This window comes from Lactuca sativa, chromosome 7 (assembly GCF_002870075.4).
Source record: "Lactuca sativa cultivar Salinas chromosome 7, Lsat_Salinas_v11, whole genome shotgun sequence".
NCBI lineage: Eukaryota > Viridiplantae > Streptophyta > Magnoliopsida > Asterales > Asteraceae > Lactuca > Lactuca sativa.
This window is the reverse complement of record NC_056629.2, coordinates 134550595-134573049: the sequence shown is the minus strand read 5'-3', so window position 1 is coordinate 134573049 and position 22455 is coordinate 134550595. Positions and strand designations below refer to the sequence as shown.

General features: G+C 33.9%; 1 protein-coding gene across 1 annotated transcript; it reads left to right on the top strand.

The window, feature by feature from the left end:
- The first annotated feature begins 18663 nt into the window (after positions 1-18663).
- LOC111878381 (glycosyltransferase BC10) lies at positions 18664-21099 on the top strand. Its single transcript, XM_023874880.3, has 2 exons — positions 18664-19713; positions 20236-21099. Exons 1-2 carry the CDS (start codon positions 19138-19140, stop codon positions 20875-20877), a joined length of 1218 nt encoding a protein of 405 aa, XP_023730648.1. The 5' UTR covers positions 18664-19137; the 3' UTR covers positions 20878-21099.
- The last annotated feature ends 1356 nt before the right edge of the window (positions 21100-22455 follow it).

The window sequence follows — 22455 nt, the reverse complement described above, 5'->3', positions numbered from 1 at the left end:
ATGTTTTGATGGTTTTTTTTTTGGATAACTAGATGTTTGGTCTGAACTAGATGGTTTTTTTTTGGATTACTTGATGTTTGGTTTGAACAAGATGGTTTTTTTTAGATTACTTGACATTAATGACTTGATGTTTTGGATTACTTGATGTTTTGGATTATTTGACATTAATGACTTGATGTTTTGGATTATTTGATATTAATGGCTTGATGAATTTTTATGTTATATGTTGTTAATATAATTGTTATGTATTTTCAAAATAACAGATTGCTTATGGATTCGGATGAAGAAATTGCATTTTTCATGTTATTATGTTGCTATTGGTTGAATCTAGCATCCAACAGAATTGGAAGGGCAATTGATAATGATTCGGAAATGAGTGGTCATCAACATACACAAGAATTGTTACATGGAACTTCTACACAATGCCATGACTTGATGCGTCTTTCACGTGAAGCATATGTACTTTTATGCAATCATTTTAGACGAAACAATTGGTTGCAAAGTAGTAGGCATATTAGCGTTGAAGAAAAGATGGCTATGTTCTTGACAACTATAGCACATAATAAACGGTTCAGGATCATCAAACGAAGGTTTCAACACTCCACAGAAACAGTTCATAGATGCTTTCATGAGGTGCTAAATGCAATGATGATTTTTGCAAAAGAAATTATAGTGCCAACGAATTCTAATGCAACTGTGAATTCCTCAGAGAGGCATCGTAAGCTAAAAGAAATCTTTCCTGGAGCAATAGGTGCACTAGATGGAACTCTTGTACATGCAGTCGTGCCTGCTGATCAACAAACTCGCTATAGGGGAAGAGGAAAAGGTGAATGCTTTCAAAATGTTTTAGGAATTTGTGATTTTGATATGATGTTCACATTCGTATGGGCCGGTTGGGAGGGTATAACACATGATTCGCGAGTTTTGAAAGAAGTTGCATGTAACCCGACTTCAGGCTTTCCGTTCCCTCCTCCAGGTTTTTAATTCTTTTTAAGATTATTCTAAAATACGATATTAAATTTCTATATATAATACTTCCTTTACTCATGTGTACAGATAAATATTACCTTTGCGATGCTGCATACACCAACACTCATGGATTTATGACTCCTTATCGCAACACGAGGTATTGGTTAGCCGACTATCGACGGCGACGTCCGTTAACTAAGGAAGAAAAATTCAATCATGCACATGCGCAACTAAGAAATGTTATTGAACGTGCTTACGGTGTTTTGAAGGCGAGATTCCCAATCCTAAAGAGAATGGCTCCTTTTCCTTTTTCAGTGCAAAGAGATATAGTCGTTGCTTGTTTTGCAGTCCACAATTTCATAAGGAAATGCGATATTCATGATGAGTTATTTATGGCGTTCGAGGAGAACAATGCTCAACCACAAGGGGGACAAAATGATGGCGAAAACGTACACGATATGGAATGGGGTTCACAAGGAAATGAATACATGGATAATTTACGTGACCAGATTGCGAATCAATTGGGGTGAAATTAAATTTGTAGGATTTTATTTGGATTTTAGTATGATATTGTGGATTTAAAAATATTTATGTTTGATTTGGATTTGTGTTTAATTTTGATTTATGCTAAATTTGGATTTTATATGGTGTTTATATATTTTTTTAATACATAATTAAGAATTTTTTAATACATAATTAAGAATTTTTATTAGGTTATTTTCTAAATAAACAGTTGAATTTAATAAAAAATAAAACAGAAGGGTAAAATGGTCATTTTAATAATTCAGCAGAACAATTCAGAGGTCCCAACCAAACAGCATGTTAAACATTCAGCTCTTAAAATTTCAGACCCTCTTAGAAATTCAGACCTCTTAAAAATTCAGATCTTAAAAATTCAGATCCTGCCAAACAGCCCCTAAACACATTGTTTCAGTTCTTCACTCTTATTTCAGTCACTTGCAAACAACCCCAATTTCAAAATTCCGACAGTAAAAAAACACTTAAATCATTTTTGCAGAATCGTTATCTAAGTGAAGGTTTTTATTATGGAAGCCAGTACTTCTTCGAAGATGCAATCAAGAAATCAAAGGAAATCATTAACAAACATGCCATTGGAAGTGATGGAGAAAATAATAGTCGACTTGGGAAAAATTTCAGTAGTTGTGGTGTAACGCCCGCAGATTCGGGCTAGTAAATTTAGAGACAATAAGTGTCGAAAATAACTTTTTTATAGAAGATTATTTAGAAAGAACAGTCTTAATAAAAGATGTAGCATATGTTACAAGGATTTCGTACATATAAAGAATGCCGAAATCCGAATTATAATGAAGAAGTTATGGCCCGTCGAAGTTTTGCGACGGAACCGGCACGACACTACACGACGTAAATAGTGAATTTACGATAGAGTGCTTTTTAGCCTTAGTGATCTAAACAAAAGTTGTAGTATACGTTAAACCGAGAGCGTGCATAAAAAGAACCCCCAAATCTGACTTCGTATGAGGAAGTTATGATTTTTCTAAGATTTGGCCTAGTAGTGCACAACCCGAAATTTGAATTTTAGATCGAGTGGTTTTTGGCCAACGTCGCCTAAATGAGAGTTGAATATTTCATTATTAGTAGCGCAACGATAAAAAGACAGACAAAAACGGAGCCCGTACATAGAAGTTATGAATTTTACGCGGTCATTTAACAGTATAATATCCTCCTACTGTTAAATATAAGATCGGTCAAGAATTAGCCAATGGAGTCAAAAGGGAAGTTGTAGATCTTGTTTTTACCTACGCGTGGATATAAATAACATCGAAAACGGAGCTCGTATGCGAAATTTACGGGGTTTAGAAGTCGGCAGGGTGCTGCTGCAAAAGGGGTGATGTGGCACAATCTTGGTCATTGTTTTCTCCCCAAGGCTTGCCACTAGATGGTGACATGTGGCACCAATTTCATCCATATTTCATCCTATAGATACAACCCCTTCCACCCTCATTTCTTCACACCTCCACCCTTCTCTCTCTACTCTCTCTCTCTCTCTCTCTCTCTCTCTCTCTCTAAACCTCCCAAAACTCCCCTAGCGCTAGAAGAAAACCCTGGAGCACTCGACGGCTCCGAGACGAAGAGCTTTCGGCTTGGAAGTTCTGCCCCTGCAGAGCCCGAATTCTAGCCAAACCCCCTCGTAGGTTAGATACGCCTACCCTATTTTAAATATAGCTTTTATTTAAATATAGTATTGTTATTAGGAACTTATAATAAATATTTGGGCTATTATTATGAGTTATATAAGTGTCGTTATAATATCTTTTTAACCACTCGCGGTACGGAGAATCTGGTTTAAAGGGTCACATAGGGTTGTTGGATTTCATAAGTGTTATATGCCAAAATGGTCCTGCCCTCCGGTGTTTTATGTATGGCCCCTGTCTGTACATAGTGGGTGAAGAGTCTTGTTTAACGCTTATATAATAGTAATAATAGCTAGACTATTAATTAGTCACGGTGAATATTATACTAAACTCTAGTGGTAATGATACTAGGTTTCGTCGAAAGAAAATAAATTAATAGAAGCGAAGCGCTGTCTGAGTTCGGATTCACCACCTTAACAAGTGAGTGCATAGTTACTTTCATCATACACATAGATATGAAGTATTTTATATAAACTACGTTCTATATGTGCATATTATATGTATACTAGCTATCTATGCTGGATGAACGATTTTATACAAGTTTTAAATGATTTAAACTGTATATGTATTTTATATCTACGAATATATATTGGGTAAAACATGGGTAGATGAATGATGAGAGATGAAAGATGATATGAGTAAACATTGGCAACTATAGATTTAGTGCCTAATAAATAACATCGACAACTATGGATTTAGTGCCTATTGGATAAACGTTGGTAGCTATGGACTTAGTACCAGTTAGACAAATGTTGGTAGCTATGGACTTAGTACCTATTAGATAAACACTGGTAGCTATGGATATAGTACATGATGAATGAACTTTAGCAGCTATGGAATTAGTGCTTTACGAACGAGCATTGGCAGCTATGGACTTAGTGTCTGTCGTATAAACCCTGGAAGCAATGGACTTCGGTTTGAAGGAATATAAGATAAATAATTCTTAGGGTAGACCCTTAAGAATAAAGAAGATATTGGGGATGCGTAATTGGGATAATTGTTTGATGATGAAACATAATAATTATATTATTGTGGGTTGAAAACCCTACGTACTCACCAAGTTTCCCAACCTAACCAACTCAGTTTATTTGTATCACAAGTGTCAATATGAAGTTACATTACACTGAGAGATTAAGGAGATATAAATCACTAGTGATAATGAATGTAAGTTCTGTTTATGCTTATGTTTTTGTATTGACGATGGCATCCCAATGTTTTAAAATGAATATAATACATTTCTTCGGAAATGAATTGATAACGTATTTATCATGTTTTTCTGGAAACAAATTCCGCAACATTTTTATTAAAAGAGATAGTCTGATTTTTATAAAGCATAAACAAAATCGGTCTTTTCTGGCCGTGAAATTGAGGATGTCACATGAGGATTTCAGGATGAAGAGTGTGTTAGTTTTGTCTTCGATCATTCTATTTGACAAGTGTATTTGAGCTGTCTTTACATTTTGGAGTGAATGTTGTGTTTCGTTTGCAGTTGCAGATTCTTTAACGAGGCAGGAAAAACGGATGAAGTATATAAACATATGGAGGTAGATGAATTACGATTCCGTGGTTGGTCTGACCAGAAACATATAGTTGTCAACAAATGCATAGTGATGAGAAACCCAAATATTATGTTTAGGAATAGATTTGTACATTGTTATATATATATATATATATATATATATATATATATGCATAGTATTAATTAATTTGTTTCTTATTTTGCGTTACCTTAACTAGAAATTATGTGTTTAATGTTTTTTTTTTCAGATGAAGTTATTTTTCTTAGAAGTTGATCATGAAGGGAAAACGATGCTTGAAGAAGCATTTGCATTGGGACATTTGGATTCAACATTTGTCCTGGGAATGATGGTGCTGGCTAAAGGGAGACACAGGAAGCAGGAAGCTTTGGACATGTTGAACAATGCTTACCGCAGAGCAAAAGGTAAGTGGAATCTTAGAGCAAATTGTTCTAAGGTTCATCTCAACTTAAATAGGGAGGGGAGGAAACATGTGCACTTCCATGGCATCCGTAAAACTTTTGCAATGCATAAGTCTATAATTAGTGTGTCAGACGCTTTTGTGAATGGATACAAATGGGTGTTTAGGTGTGAAATTTGTTTGTGGGATGCTTGTTTTGTTAGCTTTTCTAGGGAGTTTGGTATAATTTGTGAGTTGTTTGTTGATATGTACTTTCATATTATGACAATTAATGCTATGTACATTCTTTTGGTTTAATATACGAATATATAGTAATTTACTTGATAAATAATTACTTGATTTTGTTACTTGATTAGTAAATATGTTGTTTTGTTAATAAGGGACTAAAAGAGTAATAGTTTGGAATGAGGTTTGAATAATGTGTTTTGGACTGTCACTATTAGTGTTTATATTGTATTGTGATTATAGTTGTATGTAGCATATGTTTATTCTTTCCTGGTATTATATATATATATATATATATATATATATATATATATATATATATAATACAATAGTAAAGGCATAAACATACATGTATTTTATTTTGGATTTGGTAATTTGGTTTAATATCAACTAGTGGAGAAACCATGCTTTATATGGGCTAAAATTGTAAAGGCATAAACATAGGGACTAAAAGTGGCAACAAAGAAAAAGTATTGTGGCTAAAATCAAAGTAAAAAAAAAAGTTACTATAAACATAGGGACTAAAAGTTGCAACAAAAGAAAACTATTGTGTCTAAAATCTAAAGTAAAAAAGTTTACTGTTAAAATCTTGTTCCACTTTTAATATATATATATATATATATATATATATATATATATATATATATATATATATATATACACATGAATATATACTAGTAATTTGGTGAAACGTTAATATAAATGTATTACATTATGGATTATGATATATATATATATATATATATATATATATATATATATATATATATATGTTATTTTTGTCTTTTTCATTTCAACAATCAAAAGTCCACTGTTACCTAGCTATAAAAGGTTATAATATTTGAATAATGTGTTTTGACACAAATACCCTTAGTATTCACATATTTGGAATGATTTCAGGGGCAATTTGGTCTTTTTGCACTCTAAATTGTTAAGGCACCATCATACCTCTGACATCACGTCCGCGTTCTAATTCTTCAACCATTCAGAACATCTCAACTTTTCCGGACGATAAATCTGCATACAAACACTAAAACCCCCAAATCATCGAAGGATAATCGTTCTCAAAAACGATTTTCTCCAATAATAGAGACTCTTGTACTCCTCTCGACCAGATCATCATAAAGTAAGTTTTTTCCATACCCTGTTACACTGTCTTTCATACTTATGCTTAATTTAAAAAAAATGAAATCAACTACTCCAATGTGTATTTTGTAAGTAGAATGTTGAATACTAGAAGTTGCCATTCGTTATATGATCTCCCACTAGAGATTTTGAGTCGGATATTTGTAGTATTAGGGGCAGAATCTGCGAAAGATATCATCTATGCAACACTTTGGTAATTTTCAATAAACATCAACTAATGAATGTATATTTGATGAAATACAACTTTATTTATTTGTTATTTACTGTGTATTTAAATTTTGTAAGTTCAAAGAATCCTCAAATGTATAGAACAGCACGCATTGACATGTTTAAAGGAATGGGTCCCAAAAATATGAAAGTTGGTTTATTTATACGCACATGTGCATTGCATAATAACATTGAAGCCATGTTCAGACAAGGAATATTATGTGTAGTTTCAGTAATTATATGTAATCTATACCATTTGTTAATATTTAGTGTCATTGATGTTATATATTGATATTGTTATTATGTCAACACGGTGAGTGCTTTTATTATGACAATTTTGATTTAGGATTGACTTTGTTGAGACAAGGAGCAAATGAAGATCATCTTGAGGCAATTTAATTGCTTGGAATGATCTACATTTCAAGAGGGCCTCATCAATGTGATGAAGGTATGTATATATGGTATATATGTAAATTATATTATATATATATATATATATATATATATATATATATAGTTAATTAAGGCATGTTTGTAGTTTGGGGTTAGTATTTAGTTGTGTTGTGTATTATAATATTTACCATTGTATTGAAAAGGATACATTGGATTAATTGATGGATATTTTAATGTGTAGGTTTACAATTACTTGATGCCTATTTTGGCTGGGCAGTTCCGGATGATAGGGAGTACATGGGTGTTGTTGATAGTGCCAAAGAGTTGTTGTGGGTTGTTGATGTTGTTTATAGACTTACAACAAATAACATCACATTCCAATGTGAAGACCCACGTCATTCTGTTAAAGATGCATTTGCAATAGGCCATGAAGAGGATGAGGATCAACAAAGATATTGCCTGGTTTGTCGTTGGTATGTAGAGTATGGTAAGTTTTGTATATTTCTTAAAAATATAAATGGTTCATAATAGATTGGACATTGAATATTAGTGTTCATATTGCATTGTATATGAAGGTGTATACTACTATAATTTTATTTTGGTTTTATGTTTACATCATTCTGTTAAAATGGCATTTTAGTCATTTTTGCTTGCTATGTTGTTTGAGTAAGAAGAAGTATACGTAAAACCCATGTTATTTTTGTGATGAAGTATAGTCAATGGAATTAAAAATAAGTTTGTTATGAATTCGTTATTAAGGAAAATAATCTACATAGATTATATACTTTAACATGCCCGATTTTAAGGGCGTGCAAGAATGCAACCGCACAAGCCCCGGAAAAAATAGTCATTATAATAAAATTATATGGTTAATTAGTCATTATATACTATGTTTTTCCATAAATTATACACAACTTGATTAGCACAATTCGCTTAATCGCCCCCTTTTCTAGCATAAGCTTAAGTTCGAGTCCGCTTGCCAGCAATATCTACTTTTATAATTCACTTTTACATTTTTAGTCATTAGTTTATGCCACATATTACCAATTCAAAAGCATTTCATTTAAACCATATCTTACAAATTCCATTGATCATAATAATAATTCATCCATAGAATAAGAAAATTAATTAAGCATAAAACATCCCAACAAATGTCGTCACAAATTAGCTATGTGTTTTGTTCCATAGCAAAACAAGCAAACGAAATCATATTCTATAGCATAATTCCCTAGAAAAATACCTACGAATGATACTTACATAGCAAATCAACTATGGATTTGGTTTTCGTCACAAACTCCGTTGCATAGTAACCACGATAATTAATTTCATAGCAGCAGTACAACAGAAAGTGATTTCGTAAAAAATGTAGTTGGAAAATTGCTACGAATTTTTTTTCCATAGAACTATCGGTAGCATAATACCAACGGATATGGAGTCGGTAGCATTTTCCCTAGAAAGTCCCATTCTCGCTACCATAAATAAAATATGTAGACAATGTGGTAGCAACATTGCTATGGAACGACATTCCATAGCACGATCCATTGCAGATTAACAATGAAAATACGTTCCATAGCGACTTTCCCTAGAAAAATCGTGTTTTTATTGTAGTGAAATTTGATGGTTTGAAAGTCGTAAAGTCTTTATACTTGCATCCGTTCCTTTCAATTCCTTCATCATGGTTATTTCTTCTAACCACTTGTTGTTCAACTTGACTAATGGTTCTACTAAAGTTTCCTTCTTCCGACTGTCCCTCATTTAGTTCAGGTTGCACAACTGGTACAGTAGGTTCATCCTTATTATTATGCAACATTTGTCTCATCTCCTCCCTTTGTTTGGCCATCATAACCCGAATCATTGTTTGGACTCCTTCCATCGTGATTAGCTCGGGTGCAGCTGATACCTCTGGCGCATGTTCAATCACTCGTGGCTTAGGCTGCATGTTTCCATTAGCGTTTCCTAATCCGATGCGAGTTCACACCATGTCTATATATACACTAAAGCAGGCGAATTAAGATATTTATTTACGATAGATGTTTAAATCCTCCTTGGATCTCTAAAAAGTTACATGCGAGTTCTAATATCGTAGATAAATATTTAGAAATCTGAAGACATAAAGTTTCCAGATCCGGTCAGCAATAGACCATAGATCCAAGAAATTAATAGTATCATAAGGCATGTAAGGCATTTTAAATAAATCATTTAGCACATAAAATGAATTTAGGCATCTTTCCTAAAATAGGCTAGTGTTCGTCTATATATATATATATATATATATATATATATATATATATATATATATATATATATATATATATATATATATATATATATATATATATAACATACACTCATCTCACAATCATCGCTAAACATTCTAAGTTTAAGTCTAGAAATCCTACAATTTTCTATTTCGCTTAAACTAATGCTCTGATACCAACTGTGACATCCCCAATTTCACGACCAGAAAAGACTGATTTGTTTATGCTTTATTTAAAAATCAAAGTATAGTTTTGAAGAATAATATTGTGGAATTTTTTCTCAAAATATGATAAAGATATTATCAAATCATTTCTGAAGAAATGAATTTTAACTATATTAAAAACGTTGCAATGTCATCATCAATACATTACATTAGCATAAACGGAAAATAGCATAGGCCTTACACCATCTATTATTCTACTGGCATATAATCCAAAATTCTCTCATTTGTTCATCACACCGGTGCTCTTGTGCCACTACCTGTAATACAAAAAACTGAGTGGCTTAGGCTTGGAAGCCTGGTGAGCACATAGGGTTTTTCAAACCACAATAATTAAGTTCTTTAATTTCATCAAATCAATCAACCCGATTACCCGTTCCTGTTAGCCTCACTTTCTATCCCTAAAGTATCTAATTTAAGGGACCTAGCATAAGGATTATCTTCGGGATTGACAATAATGCTTAGGGGATTCCTCGGCAATATATGTTAGTAAGGCAACCATGAGGGGGATGGAGTGCACCTGGTGAACATGTTGTTCACAAACACCTGCATGGTGCGAGCCTATCAGCGTTCCACTAGACTGTCTATAATAGTCCGTGGTCATCATCTATACTCCACTAGATGACTAGATCAGCTTTAACATCAAGGCCCCTTGTCATTTATTTCATCTTTCATCATCTATATCATCTACCCATCTTTACCCAACATAATTATAGGTATAAAATACATATATAGTTTAAATTGAGTAAAACATGTATAAATCGTTCATCTAGGATAGATATCAGGAACACGGATAATAAGCACATATAACAAGTAATTTATATTAAATACTTCATATCTATGTGTAAGATTAAAGTAACTATGCACTCACTTGTTAAAGTGACTACTCGTAATGAGTCTGTGATGATGGTGAAACCCTACATTCCCAACTCATAAAGGAATTGACAGTGAACTTTAGTTTACGATTTTCACAAAACATTTGTTTCAGTACCTTCCTTCGATATTCAAAATTGTATTCCTCTCATTTTGTGTGATCTTGATAAAATGTTCCTTACCCAAGACATTTTTGCCCAACATGATCGAGTACTTATTTTTTTAGAATATGATTTTTGTCTGAATATCAGTTCGTATTTTTGTCACTTTACAAGTTTATCTCACCTTTGTTTGTCCTTGACTACACTTTGCTTGTCCTTGACTACATTGGTCATACAGGTAATTTTGATCATTGAACTCACACTTATGTTAAGTTGTGATTATGAAAAAAAATTAAGCCTACCTTGGAAGCCTAAATAAAAGAAGCCCTTCAATACTCCTTCACGAGTATTCAATTTTATTTCATGGGAAACCACACAAGCAGTTTGATATCTCTCTTGATATTGAATGATGTGATCTTTGCCTAGGATCCATCTGCTTTTACATCGAATGTTTATTTGATGTCACTATACACACATTTTTGTTAACCTTGGTTCCTACTATCTCTTTGGCACACAATTTCATAGAAATACTCGAGCTCTTGGGTACTACCAACTTAAACCTAGATTTTGCAAGTCTGTCTATGATTTTGTTTTTTTATCCCAAAGGCGAATGAGCCTTGCCTCGAAACAAATGTCCAATGACGGTTCTTATCCTCTTGGGGCACACGAAACGTTCGATTAATGTGACAGTTTGGTTACTTCATAGTTTTCCAGGAAAAAGTGCTTATTACTTTTCAGACGTGTCGACTTTTACGGCAACTGGCCCACTTTCCAAGGATATACGTGGTAGAATTTCATTGATGGTCGTTTCAAATTCAAATTGTGTACTAAGTATAAAAGGAATTGGGGGTCTCAAATCAAAACTTTATTCATCCTGGTTGAATTTTTTTCCCCAAAATCTTTCTTCCTTATATTTATCTCTTCACACTATTCTCCAAAACCGTAACAATGGTGGCACCAACTGGTCATGTTGATCCATCATAAACTACCTTTGAAGCCACATCTCAACCCCTGTTGGAGATTCAGAGTTCCAATTATCGAGTTCAACCAGATATTTCCAAGTATCCAAAGGAGTTACATATGTTGATCATTGCTCTTACTCACTCCGTGCTCTCAATGGTGATGACTTCTTCCTTTTCAGTGCCCATGACTTGGTTATCCTTGGCCGGTTCTACTGTTTTGTTCAATACAACCTCCAAAGTTGTGACATTTCATCTTACGAATGAAAAGAAGTATAAGCTCACGTAGAAACACTTTGCACATATCATGAAACTTCCAAACACTGGTCTGTTTTATGAAGTGACGAATAAACATGTGATACATATGTTCAATGAAATGGGTCATCAACCCCCACTCACCGGAATCAGTCAGTTCAAGAAGTCTTCTTTACCCCGTATCTGGAACTTTTTGTTTGGGATTTTTCTACGTTGTCTCACAGGTCGAAGTGTTGGTCTTGATAAAGCCAAATTGGAGATATATGCCTTGATTGATGGGCTATATTATGATTTAAACATGGATTATGTTACACAGTTATGAGAGGAGTTTGGAACCGTTATCTCACACACCAATGTTACAAATGGTGTTTCTTGTGCTAGATATTAGAGTATGATTCTAAAAGAGGTGTATGAGAAAGAAGGAATCCTCATCCTATCTGATGTTCCAAAAGTAGAGTTCACACTCTATCAACATCTAAAAAGTGTTGAAGATGATCCAGTGGTTTTTCCTTCAGTAGCACGAATTCCTGTTGCAATGCTTCGGAAGGTGGATCCAATTAATCCGGTTCTTGTTGTTTATCTGTCAACAATCAACCCTAATGTGCAAATAGGGGTTTTGCTCCCAGAGGAATCGAAGGTACTTTGAAATGTGGTAAAGGTTCAAAGAAATCCACGAAGGCTACACAACCTAAGTTTGATCATGTGACAGTGGAAAAGGAAGTTACAAAATCTGTTCAAGATCGTGTTGTTCACGAAACTCAAAAGGAAGTGGTTCCTTTAAAAATAGGCATTCTTAAAAGAACTAAGAAGCCAGTACATAGACCTCGTCATTCACCAGAAAGGCCCATTGTTGACGAAGTTCCTGATGAGCCTCTCTCTTCACCAAAGGAGGGTTCTGTTTCGAAAATCAAGAATATTCACAAACCACAGCTAAATCGAAGGGGTGTGATCATTCATGAAATTTTAGCTCTTGTTTCTCCTTCTTCAAAGAAACGAAGAGCACATGCCATGGTAAAGAAGATCAATAAGAAGAAGAAGCAATTGGAAGATCCTCTGGATGAGGTTGTTCTGGAGACTGATTTCGAAGATGGTAGTGATCAATCTCCTAATCGCACTATAGATATTGGCTTTGCATCACCTCAGAGGGACTCTACAGTCAAGCCAACTTTCGAGGCGACTGGAAGTCTAGGTGGCTTTGTGAAAGTATCTAATACAGACAGAACCACTACTTTGGGTGATCCTTCAACTAACTTCGTCCCTGTGAAGACAATAGTCATACCACCCGAAGTTTCGATGGATGAATCTGTTTCGGAGGAGGTTTGAACTTCATGAATCCCTGTGAACATATCTAATATGGACACAAATGTAAACAAGGGTGATGGGATGTCGACTTTCAAAGCTCAAGGTAACACTTCTGTTGCAACTTCCTCTGTTCCAATTTCCCTTATTTTATCATCCACAATCGAAACTACACTCATTGACACTTCTACTTCGTTACCACCATTTCATACACCCAATCCCACTTTGTTTCCTGCTTCAACTATATCACCTACTTATAAAAATATCATGAATCAACCTATTACTTCTCTTTTCTATTCTTAATCAACCGAGGGTGAAAAATCAGCTCCTTAAGAAAATCATGATGAAGATGATGTAAGGGTCTCTTTTGTTGAGATTCAGTTTGACCCAGAGGAGGAAAACATTCCTGGTTATATGCTTATGTCATGAAAGCAGTTCAAGATTTTAAATCACAAGCTGAATTTGTTGTTACAGATTCAGGCTGATACAGGTGGTCGAAATATTGTTTCTGGGATTGAGGTTGATATGATGTTGAATCACAAGAACGTTGGTTGAAGTTGGCCATGGGAAATATTGAAAGACAACAGGAGGATTGTTTGAAACTCCATGCAAACAATGTTTAGTTTGAAGTCAAGAAGCTTCGTGATGTAGCAAAAGAAAGGCATATTCTTTTTGTTGAATAAGTGAAGAACGTTCGGGAGTCTGTCAATGTTAAAGTGGCAGAGCTTAAATCTGAAATGTCAAAGGAAGTTGCCAAACTTGATCAGAATTATTCAACTCTTCAGACCAAGGTTGATGTAATTGTTGATGTTGTTATGAAGGTTGTGGAGTATTTTAATTCACTTTCTACTAAGATTGATTCTAAGATAGAGACTGATTCGAAGGTGTTTGCCAAGTTGGATGAAATTTTGGTGAGTTTGAAGGAGTCAATTTAGAAGTTTGATACTTTCCTAAATCCTCTATTTCTCAAGAGTCTTTATCACAGATGTTTTCTTCCTTAGAAACTAATCTGAAAGCCGAACTTGCTCCTCTCCTAAAACTTGTTAATTTGATGCCAACTGATTCCCCACCTATCAAACCAGGGATGCAAGGGGGAGATAAGGGGGTTGACTCATCGAAGGATCTTGATCAAGGAAAGGTTGTTGGTAAGGTGATAAGCACGGAAATTTCAACATCACTTCCTACTTCTATGTCAACAACCTCAACCACAATGACTTCAACGCCATTAACCAAAGGCATAGTCATCGGTTCTACTGTTGGGGATTCAAGTTCGAAGCCACCATATTCCGATCAAGTTAAAGGTGATAGAGGCAAGGGTATTGTGAAGGAGATTTCGGAGGAGGAAAAAAAGAATAATGTTGAGAAAGAAATCGAAAGACAAAGACAGATTAACAGCATCTTAAGACAAAGGCAAGGTGATCTACTAGGTCTTGATAAAGGAGACCCAACCAAGCAATACTATTATGAGACAATTGAACATATTGTTTCTCTTGGGAATATGTATGATTTCAGGAAAATTCTAGAAAAGAGTTATGAGATAGAAAATACTAATTTCAATCAGCTGGATTTTCCCATCAATCATATGATGTTTATCTCAGCTTAATATCAATTGGTGGATAGGTTTGATGACAAGGAAGAATATAAGAGATTAAAGTTGAGATTTCATGCAGTCCTTGGAAAAAAGGAAGAGTAAGTATGGCCCTTAGTGAAAATAGTTAAAGTTCTGAGTGTATCCAAGGATAAATTGTTTGAAGGATTGTTACAGAACTTTCATTATCATATGGTTCGAGCTAACAATGTAGCATGTGACTTCTTAGTGGCAGAATTTCCTCTGATGAATCTGAATGATCTTATCAACATTGCGAAGATCTTGAGTAGTGTTGATGTGTCGAAAGTTAATAGCAAAGAAGATTTCTTGATAGGTTTTGCTCATATCAAGCTGTTCATAGATAATCACTATGATTGTCTAACTTTGATTGATGTGGAGCTTGCTTTGGCAATCAGTCGACAAGTAACAGTGCCATAATCGTTGCTGAAAGGTCAAGGAAGTCTTTAGAATTTCGAAGATAGAGAGATTTTTGTTAAGCCTCTGGGAGTTGTATTTGTTGGGAAGAAGAAGAATCAAAAGATTACAAAGTTTTTGTTCAAAGTTGAAGATGTGGAGAGATATACAAATACACAGTACACGGGTCTTCTTGTTCGTCTTAATAACTGCAAAAGGAACACAACTGGTGATAAGGCTGAGATTCGAAAGATGATTATTTGGTACACGGAGATTCGTAGAGTACTTCATCAAGCAACGAAGATGCTAATGACATAAGATTCAACACTTCTCACAAAGGTGGAGAATGTAGAGTTCGAAATGTGTTGTGAGATGTCGAAGCATCTTTTGTTATGTCTAGTTTCGAAGTATGTGTTGTATATTCGAACATATGTATTTCATAAGGGCATTTTTAGAGTTCGAAGCGTATGTGAAATTATGCAAGTACATAGAAGTAATCTAGAAAACCCATCAATTCTAACATGCAATTCCTGAAAAGATCCTTAGCCTACATACAAGCATGCATTGAACACAATTCACATATCAATAGATATAATAAGTATGAATATATATCAGGAATCACTCTCCTTTATGAGCTCCGACTGACTGTACGCATTGCATCCCTTCTTTTCATATAAATCACTTTTCAAAAATGTTTCTAAAAAATCTCAAATCCTTAGTTTCAGTTTGGAATAACACGAATCTTCATCCAATCACTCAAACCAGGGCTCTGATACCAACGTGTCAGGTCCTGATTTTCAACAAAAAATTTTCATTTTTAAAACATAAATAGAATAACTGCAAACCCCTTTTTTATTTGGAAGATCATATTCTAACATTCATTAAACATAAAAGAGAGTTTAGGGGAAGTCTAAAAACATAATTATTTCTTCGATGTGAGTACAGTCATGCTGGAGCCTTCAAACGATCAAATGAACAACTTGAAAAACATTTTATCCACAACTATATGTCAGGACTTAGTAAGTTCCCCATAATACCACATATAACAATATACATACAATGCAAACAAAGAATGGCCTTCATCACAAAGTCGATCCGCCCCCTTGACCTTCATCATAAAGTTGGTCTACCCTTTTGGCCTTTAACTTAAAGTTGGTCCGCCCCGAGTATCTTGGTCTTCAACATAAAGTTGGACCACCCTCAACTCACAACCTTATATGTTAACACATATAACAGATATACAGACAAACAATCCAACACAACATGTAGTTGACTAACTAGTCTATTCGCCTAACAGCACACTTCATCCTAACATATAGATGATACATATTGTAATATATAGTATAGTGAGAAAACTCACTTGAATAGTCTCGAAGCAGCTAAGTAGGTTGGTTTGCAGCAGCTCAACCAACACGTAACAACCTATAATATACTATACTAGTTACTGACTATTTGAGCATAAGAACTCATATTTTGATCCTTCAGTAATCCCACAATATATTTTCATGTCTATTAAATAAGATCACTCAATCAAGACAGTCGGGAGGCATGACCATTTCGGCATACAACTTTTTTGAAATCCAACAACCATGCTAACGTGTCTATTGTAAACACATCTCCTGTAGTGGACCAATCAGCACATAACTAAAATCAATGGCTAATCTAAGTTTTATATGGTTCATAACAATGACTATGAATATAAGCAACTATAGATAAGAGTAAGTGTAACTTACTCGATTTGATAAAATCCGAATAGCCGTGAGCAGAACTTCGACGCCATCTTTCTTATATCCTTCGAAAGTTCCATAGCTTCGCTAACCAAATTACAGAACGAGAAGTCAAATCACGAGGGACGGAAATGCTTGAGAGAGAGGGAAGGAGACTCTTTGAAAGAGAATGGGGCAACAAAATACGGATAGGTGGCTCTCCTTTTATAGGTGAAAATTTTGAGGCTCCACAGCGCCTGTCCGTCAGCTTTTCCTCTTTTGTGCACACAAGTTTGAACATGTGGAGGTAGGTGCATTTAATGCACCACGCCGCGGTGATTTTTATAAATTCTCCAAAAATTTTAAAAATCATATATTTTTTACACGACCTCTGTTTTCGACATTCTTTATACCTTTGTGTTCGTCTTGACGGCTACTATAACTTTCATGTTGATAATTTTAGCTAGAAAGCAATATATTTTCACTTTGATTTATATAAACAAAAGTTTATATTAATTAACTTTTTATAAGTGAAAACAGATGTTACATTTATGTTCTTAGCTTGAAGAAAAAAATCATTCCAATGGACCTAATATGATGTATAAGAAGAAGAAAAAGCGGAAACATGATCTAGGATTTTAGATTCGATTATTCGAACGATATTTATGACGCACGTGAGTTAGGGGGATAAAAGTTTACCTGTTGGTAACTGAATCTGTTAATGAAATAAAAAAGAATAGGTTAAAATTGTTTTTTTTTAAGAAAAATTTAGGTGTAAACTAGAAAAAAAATACAAAAGATATTGTCTTTTATGAAAAAAAAAAATTAATTTACCTATTGGTGAGCTGTTGGGTATCAAATAACAAGTGAAATATAAAAATTAGGCCTTTTTTGAAAAAGAAAAAAGTTTAAAATTTTTAAAAAATCAAAATATAAAATCTTTTAAAAAAATCGCCCTTTATAAAGAATTCACAAAGGCGTTTCACCTCAAGTTTAATACTACGTATCTTTAAGGTCGCATCTAATACATAAGGTATAACACGTCACATTTTAATTTTACATTTTAAATCCGAACACTTTGAGATTGCAACTGTAAGGTATAATACCTCAACATGTTTTATAGCCTTTTTTTAATACAACTTATTAAATATTATATGTTTTTAAATTTTTTTTGCATAAAAGTATTTCTAAGTGTTATAAAATAAAAAAAAATTAAAATACTTGTATAAAAATTATAAATAAGATAAAAATAAAAATGTAATTTTTTAATAAAATATAAAACAAGTGTAAAACATTATAAATACACTCGTATGAAAAATATTTGTACGAAATATAAAAAAAAAAATATTGTAAACAAGTTTAAAACTTTGTAATTAAAAAATTGTCAAAAGTATTTATAAAAAGTCTTAAAAAGATTTTTAAAAAGCCGTAAAAACACTGTAAAAATAGATTTATAAAAAAAACAAAATTTAATGTAAAATATTAAACTAAAAAGGTTTGGAGCTTAACAAAATTTAAAATTAAAATCAAATTATAATAAAATTTAAAACTTGAATAAAAAATGTAAAATTGAAATCTGATATGTTATTTCTGATATAACATGTATAACAGGTGTCATATTACGTGTCTTTTATAATATTATTTTAGTTGTTAGCAATCGAAAATAATTTCAATATTTCATAGTATCTTTTTCAAAAACAATTTATATGAATTTCAAAATACCTTTTCACCTAAAAAGTTATGTTCCGACCGATCAAGTAGTCTTTTCTAATTTTTAATAAGATGATCTAAATAATACTATAATCTAATTAAAAGTTTTTGGCTTAATGGTATGCCGATATGTTAAAAAATATAATTTTTTTTTAATAAAATTAAAAAAATATTTGAAAATTAGAATTGTTGTGACAGTGGACATGTAACCTCAAAAATGCCGTTTCTTATTGCACTTTGTCTCCAACACATTGCCGCCTCAACCATCGCTCCAAGACACACACAACTCAACTCCTCCCTTTCACCATCATCTTAGTTTAGTCCGACGCCATCAACAAAATCCACATCAACATATCATTAGATTCATTTAGTTCTTTCTTCTTTCTTCTTCAGTCACAACAACTCATCCCTTTCGTTTGATTTTCATTATGTTATCCTTGTCACCCTGAAACCCTAGTTTTTTCAGTCCCTCAAAATCAACAGTGAGAGGTTTTCATTGCTGATCTGCTACTGAGTTATGATTCGATGTTGGGTTCCTTCAGATAGATACAGATTGGATGAGCAAAAATGGAAATTCAAGTGCGATTTGCGAACCTTGTGAGCTTCTACTCAATTAACTTCCTTTTAGTACATTCGATTTGTTTCCATAGTTCTTGAATGAACAACAAGGTATTTGATTTATTGGAGAATTGAAGAATAAGATGAGGGCAAGAACCGAAAGAGATGAACTATCTAAAGATTTATCAGCGGGGGTAACGAAACCTTTATGCTTTCTTATAGTTTTTGTGATTGGGATAGTGATTGGTTTAGCTTCAAGTTCACATGTCGATAGATATTTCACTTCACAGCCCTATAATCTTAATCGGGGTCGTGAATCTATACCCCCTAATTCTCCTTCTACTTCTAGCATCACACAAACTACTTATGATCAGAAGTGTACAACTTTTACTGATATTGTGAGTAATTGTGTAAATGACGAGTGTTTGAGTATGAAAAGCTTTCTATCGCAAAAGAATCTGAGCCATAGTATGACAGATGAGGAGCTTTTTTGGAGAGCTTCATTGGTGCCTGAGAAAGCACATTATCCGTTCGATAGAATGCCTAAGCTAGCTTTTATGTTCTTGACAAGAGGACCTCTTCCATTTATTCCATTGTGGGAGAGGTTTTTTAAGGGTCAAGATGTGAGAAAGTATTCGATTTATGTTCATACAAGTCCTGAGTTTGATCTTGGTGTTTCAAATTCTTCCGTGTTCTACAATCGGCAGATTCCTAGTCAGGTATAATTTTCTTGCTTCAATCTTGTTATGATGTGTAGTGATAAGAAATCAGTTATATTGTCATAATGTTGGGATATGAAAAAAAAATCGGATAGAATTTTCAAAGGACAATGCCTTCATAACAAAAAAATCGGAAGTACATTGATGTTATAGAAAGAAATGAAAGTATGATGCTATTATAATCAACAAATAGATGAAAGTACATTGTTATCTTTTGCATTTAGCCACTTTTGATTTGCTTCTCAAAATCGATAAAGAATAGAAATTCGTAAACATTTATTATTATTAATTTATTTTATAATTTATTAATTACCTATTAATTAATATACTAATCATCATATTCATGTTAATATTTTATTGAATATTTAACTAACATATATGTTAATGTGTCAACGGGGACCACTTTCGAAAGATTCTCTGCATTGTTCTATCAGTCCAGGATAATTGCAAAAGCTGACGTGACATTGATACCGACACGACAATAACAGACATCTAACCGTTTATTCTTTTTTCCATTTCCAGGCGGTCGAATGGGGAACCGTATCTTTAGTCGACGCGGAACGCCGACTTTTATCCAACGCACTGCTCGACTTCTCAAACGAACGATTCATTCTCCTATCCGAAAGTTGCATTCCAATTTACAACTTCCAAAAAATCTACAAATACCTAACAAAATCCATCTATAGCTACCTCGATTCCTACGATGACCCGTCACGATACGGGCGGGGCCGTTACAACACCTATATGAAACCCGAGATCCGGATCCGCGACTGGCGAAAAGGGTCACAATGGTTTGAAATGCATCGGGCACTCGCGATTAAAATAATATCGGATACAAAATATTATGATTTATTTAAAAAGTATTGTACGGATGATTGTTACCCCGATGAACATTATATGCCGACTTTTGTGCATATGCTTTATGGGGAGCTTAATTCGGATAGAACGGTGACGTATGTTGATTGGTCGGTGGGGGGCCCGCATCCCGTGATCTTTGAGGGCGGAGATATTACCAAGGGTGTTTTGGAAAGTTTGAGGAAGAGTGGGAAGAATTGTGTGTATAATAAAGGGACAACGGATGTTTGTTATTTATTTGCTAGGAAGTTTGATCCAAGTGCTTTAGAGCCGTTGCTTGAGATCTCATCAGAAGTTCTTGAATATTGAAGAAGATATGGTTGGGGAGATTTTTTTTTTTTTTTTTTTTTGAGAAAAGATTGTTGTGGGTTTTTAGTGTGTTATTGGGTAGTGATTGGTTTAGTTAAAATGTAGAAAATTTTTGGGGTATTGTTTTGAATCTAACATTTATGGTAAACGTGCTAAATAGTTGTTGTAATGGGTTTATAATTTTATATGATCATGTTGTAGTCATTGTTGTTTTTCTACTAAGCTATTTGTTGTTTTTAATGGATTATTCATTCCATTGTTGCTGACTTTTCTTTATTGTTGTTTTAAATGTTGTTTAAGTGGAACAAGCTGAAGTTCCTTTCGATTGTTTTGAACGTGCAAGGTTTACATCAATCGATTTTTCACTTGGATCTACAATGGTTTAAAATCAATTTCTTCTACACCTAGAATTTCCTCTAAGCTTACAAGGTTACTTTTCAGTTTAACTTGTTAAGGAGATATTAGTACAAACAGATTATAATGATGCATTGGATGCACTTGGAAGTAAAAGACAAGCACATTATGCAAGAAGTTCTAGAAGAAAGTTCTACAACTCTTCTTCGGTTTAAACGGAAAGAAACATGCATGAAAAAAAAAAAAAAAAAAAAGGATCTTGCTCGGAAAATGCTATCTATATTTCTCCTTTTCTCGTTTTTTTGCTTCCCGTATTAATTGATTTGATTTGAACAAACGTTATGGCTCCCAGAAGATGTTCCATTATAAAATTACCAAATTGTCCTAATACATACAATGAATCATATTTAATTAGTAAGGGTATTTTTTTCAAAAGTCATAATTAAAAGAAAAATCAATTTCTATTTTAATACCCAACCGACACAAATGATATATGTTGACCAATGACCCATATGTCATCCATTGACACAATAAGCAGCTACCATGTTGACCAATGACCCGTATGTCATACATGGGTGATACTATGGACACCATAAGCAGCTACCGTGTTGACCAATGACCCATATGTCATCCATGGACACCATAAGCAACTACCATGTTGACCAATGACCCATATTTCATCCATGGGTGCCATTGACACCATAAGCAACTACCATGTTGACCAATGACTCGTATGTCATCCATGGGTGATACCACCACACCATAAGCAACTACCATGTTGACTAATAACTCGTATGTAATCCATGGACACCATAAGCAAATACCATGTTGACCAATGACCCATATGTCATCCATGGGTGATACCATCACACCATAAGCAACTACCATGTTGACCAATGACCCATATGTCACCCATGGATACCGTAAGCAACTACCATGTTGACCAATGACCCGTATGTCATCCATGGACACCATAAGCAGCTACCATGTTGACCAATGACCCATATGTCATCCATGGGTGATACCATGGACACCATAAGCAACTACCATGTTGACCAATGACCCTTATGTCATCCATAGGTGATACCATCACACCATAAGCAACTACCATGTTGACCAATGACCCGTATGTCATCCATGGACACCGTAAGCAAATACCATGCTGACCAATGACCCATATGTCATGCATAGGTATACCATCACACCATAAGCAACTACCATATT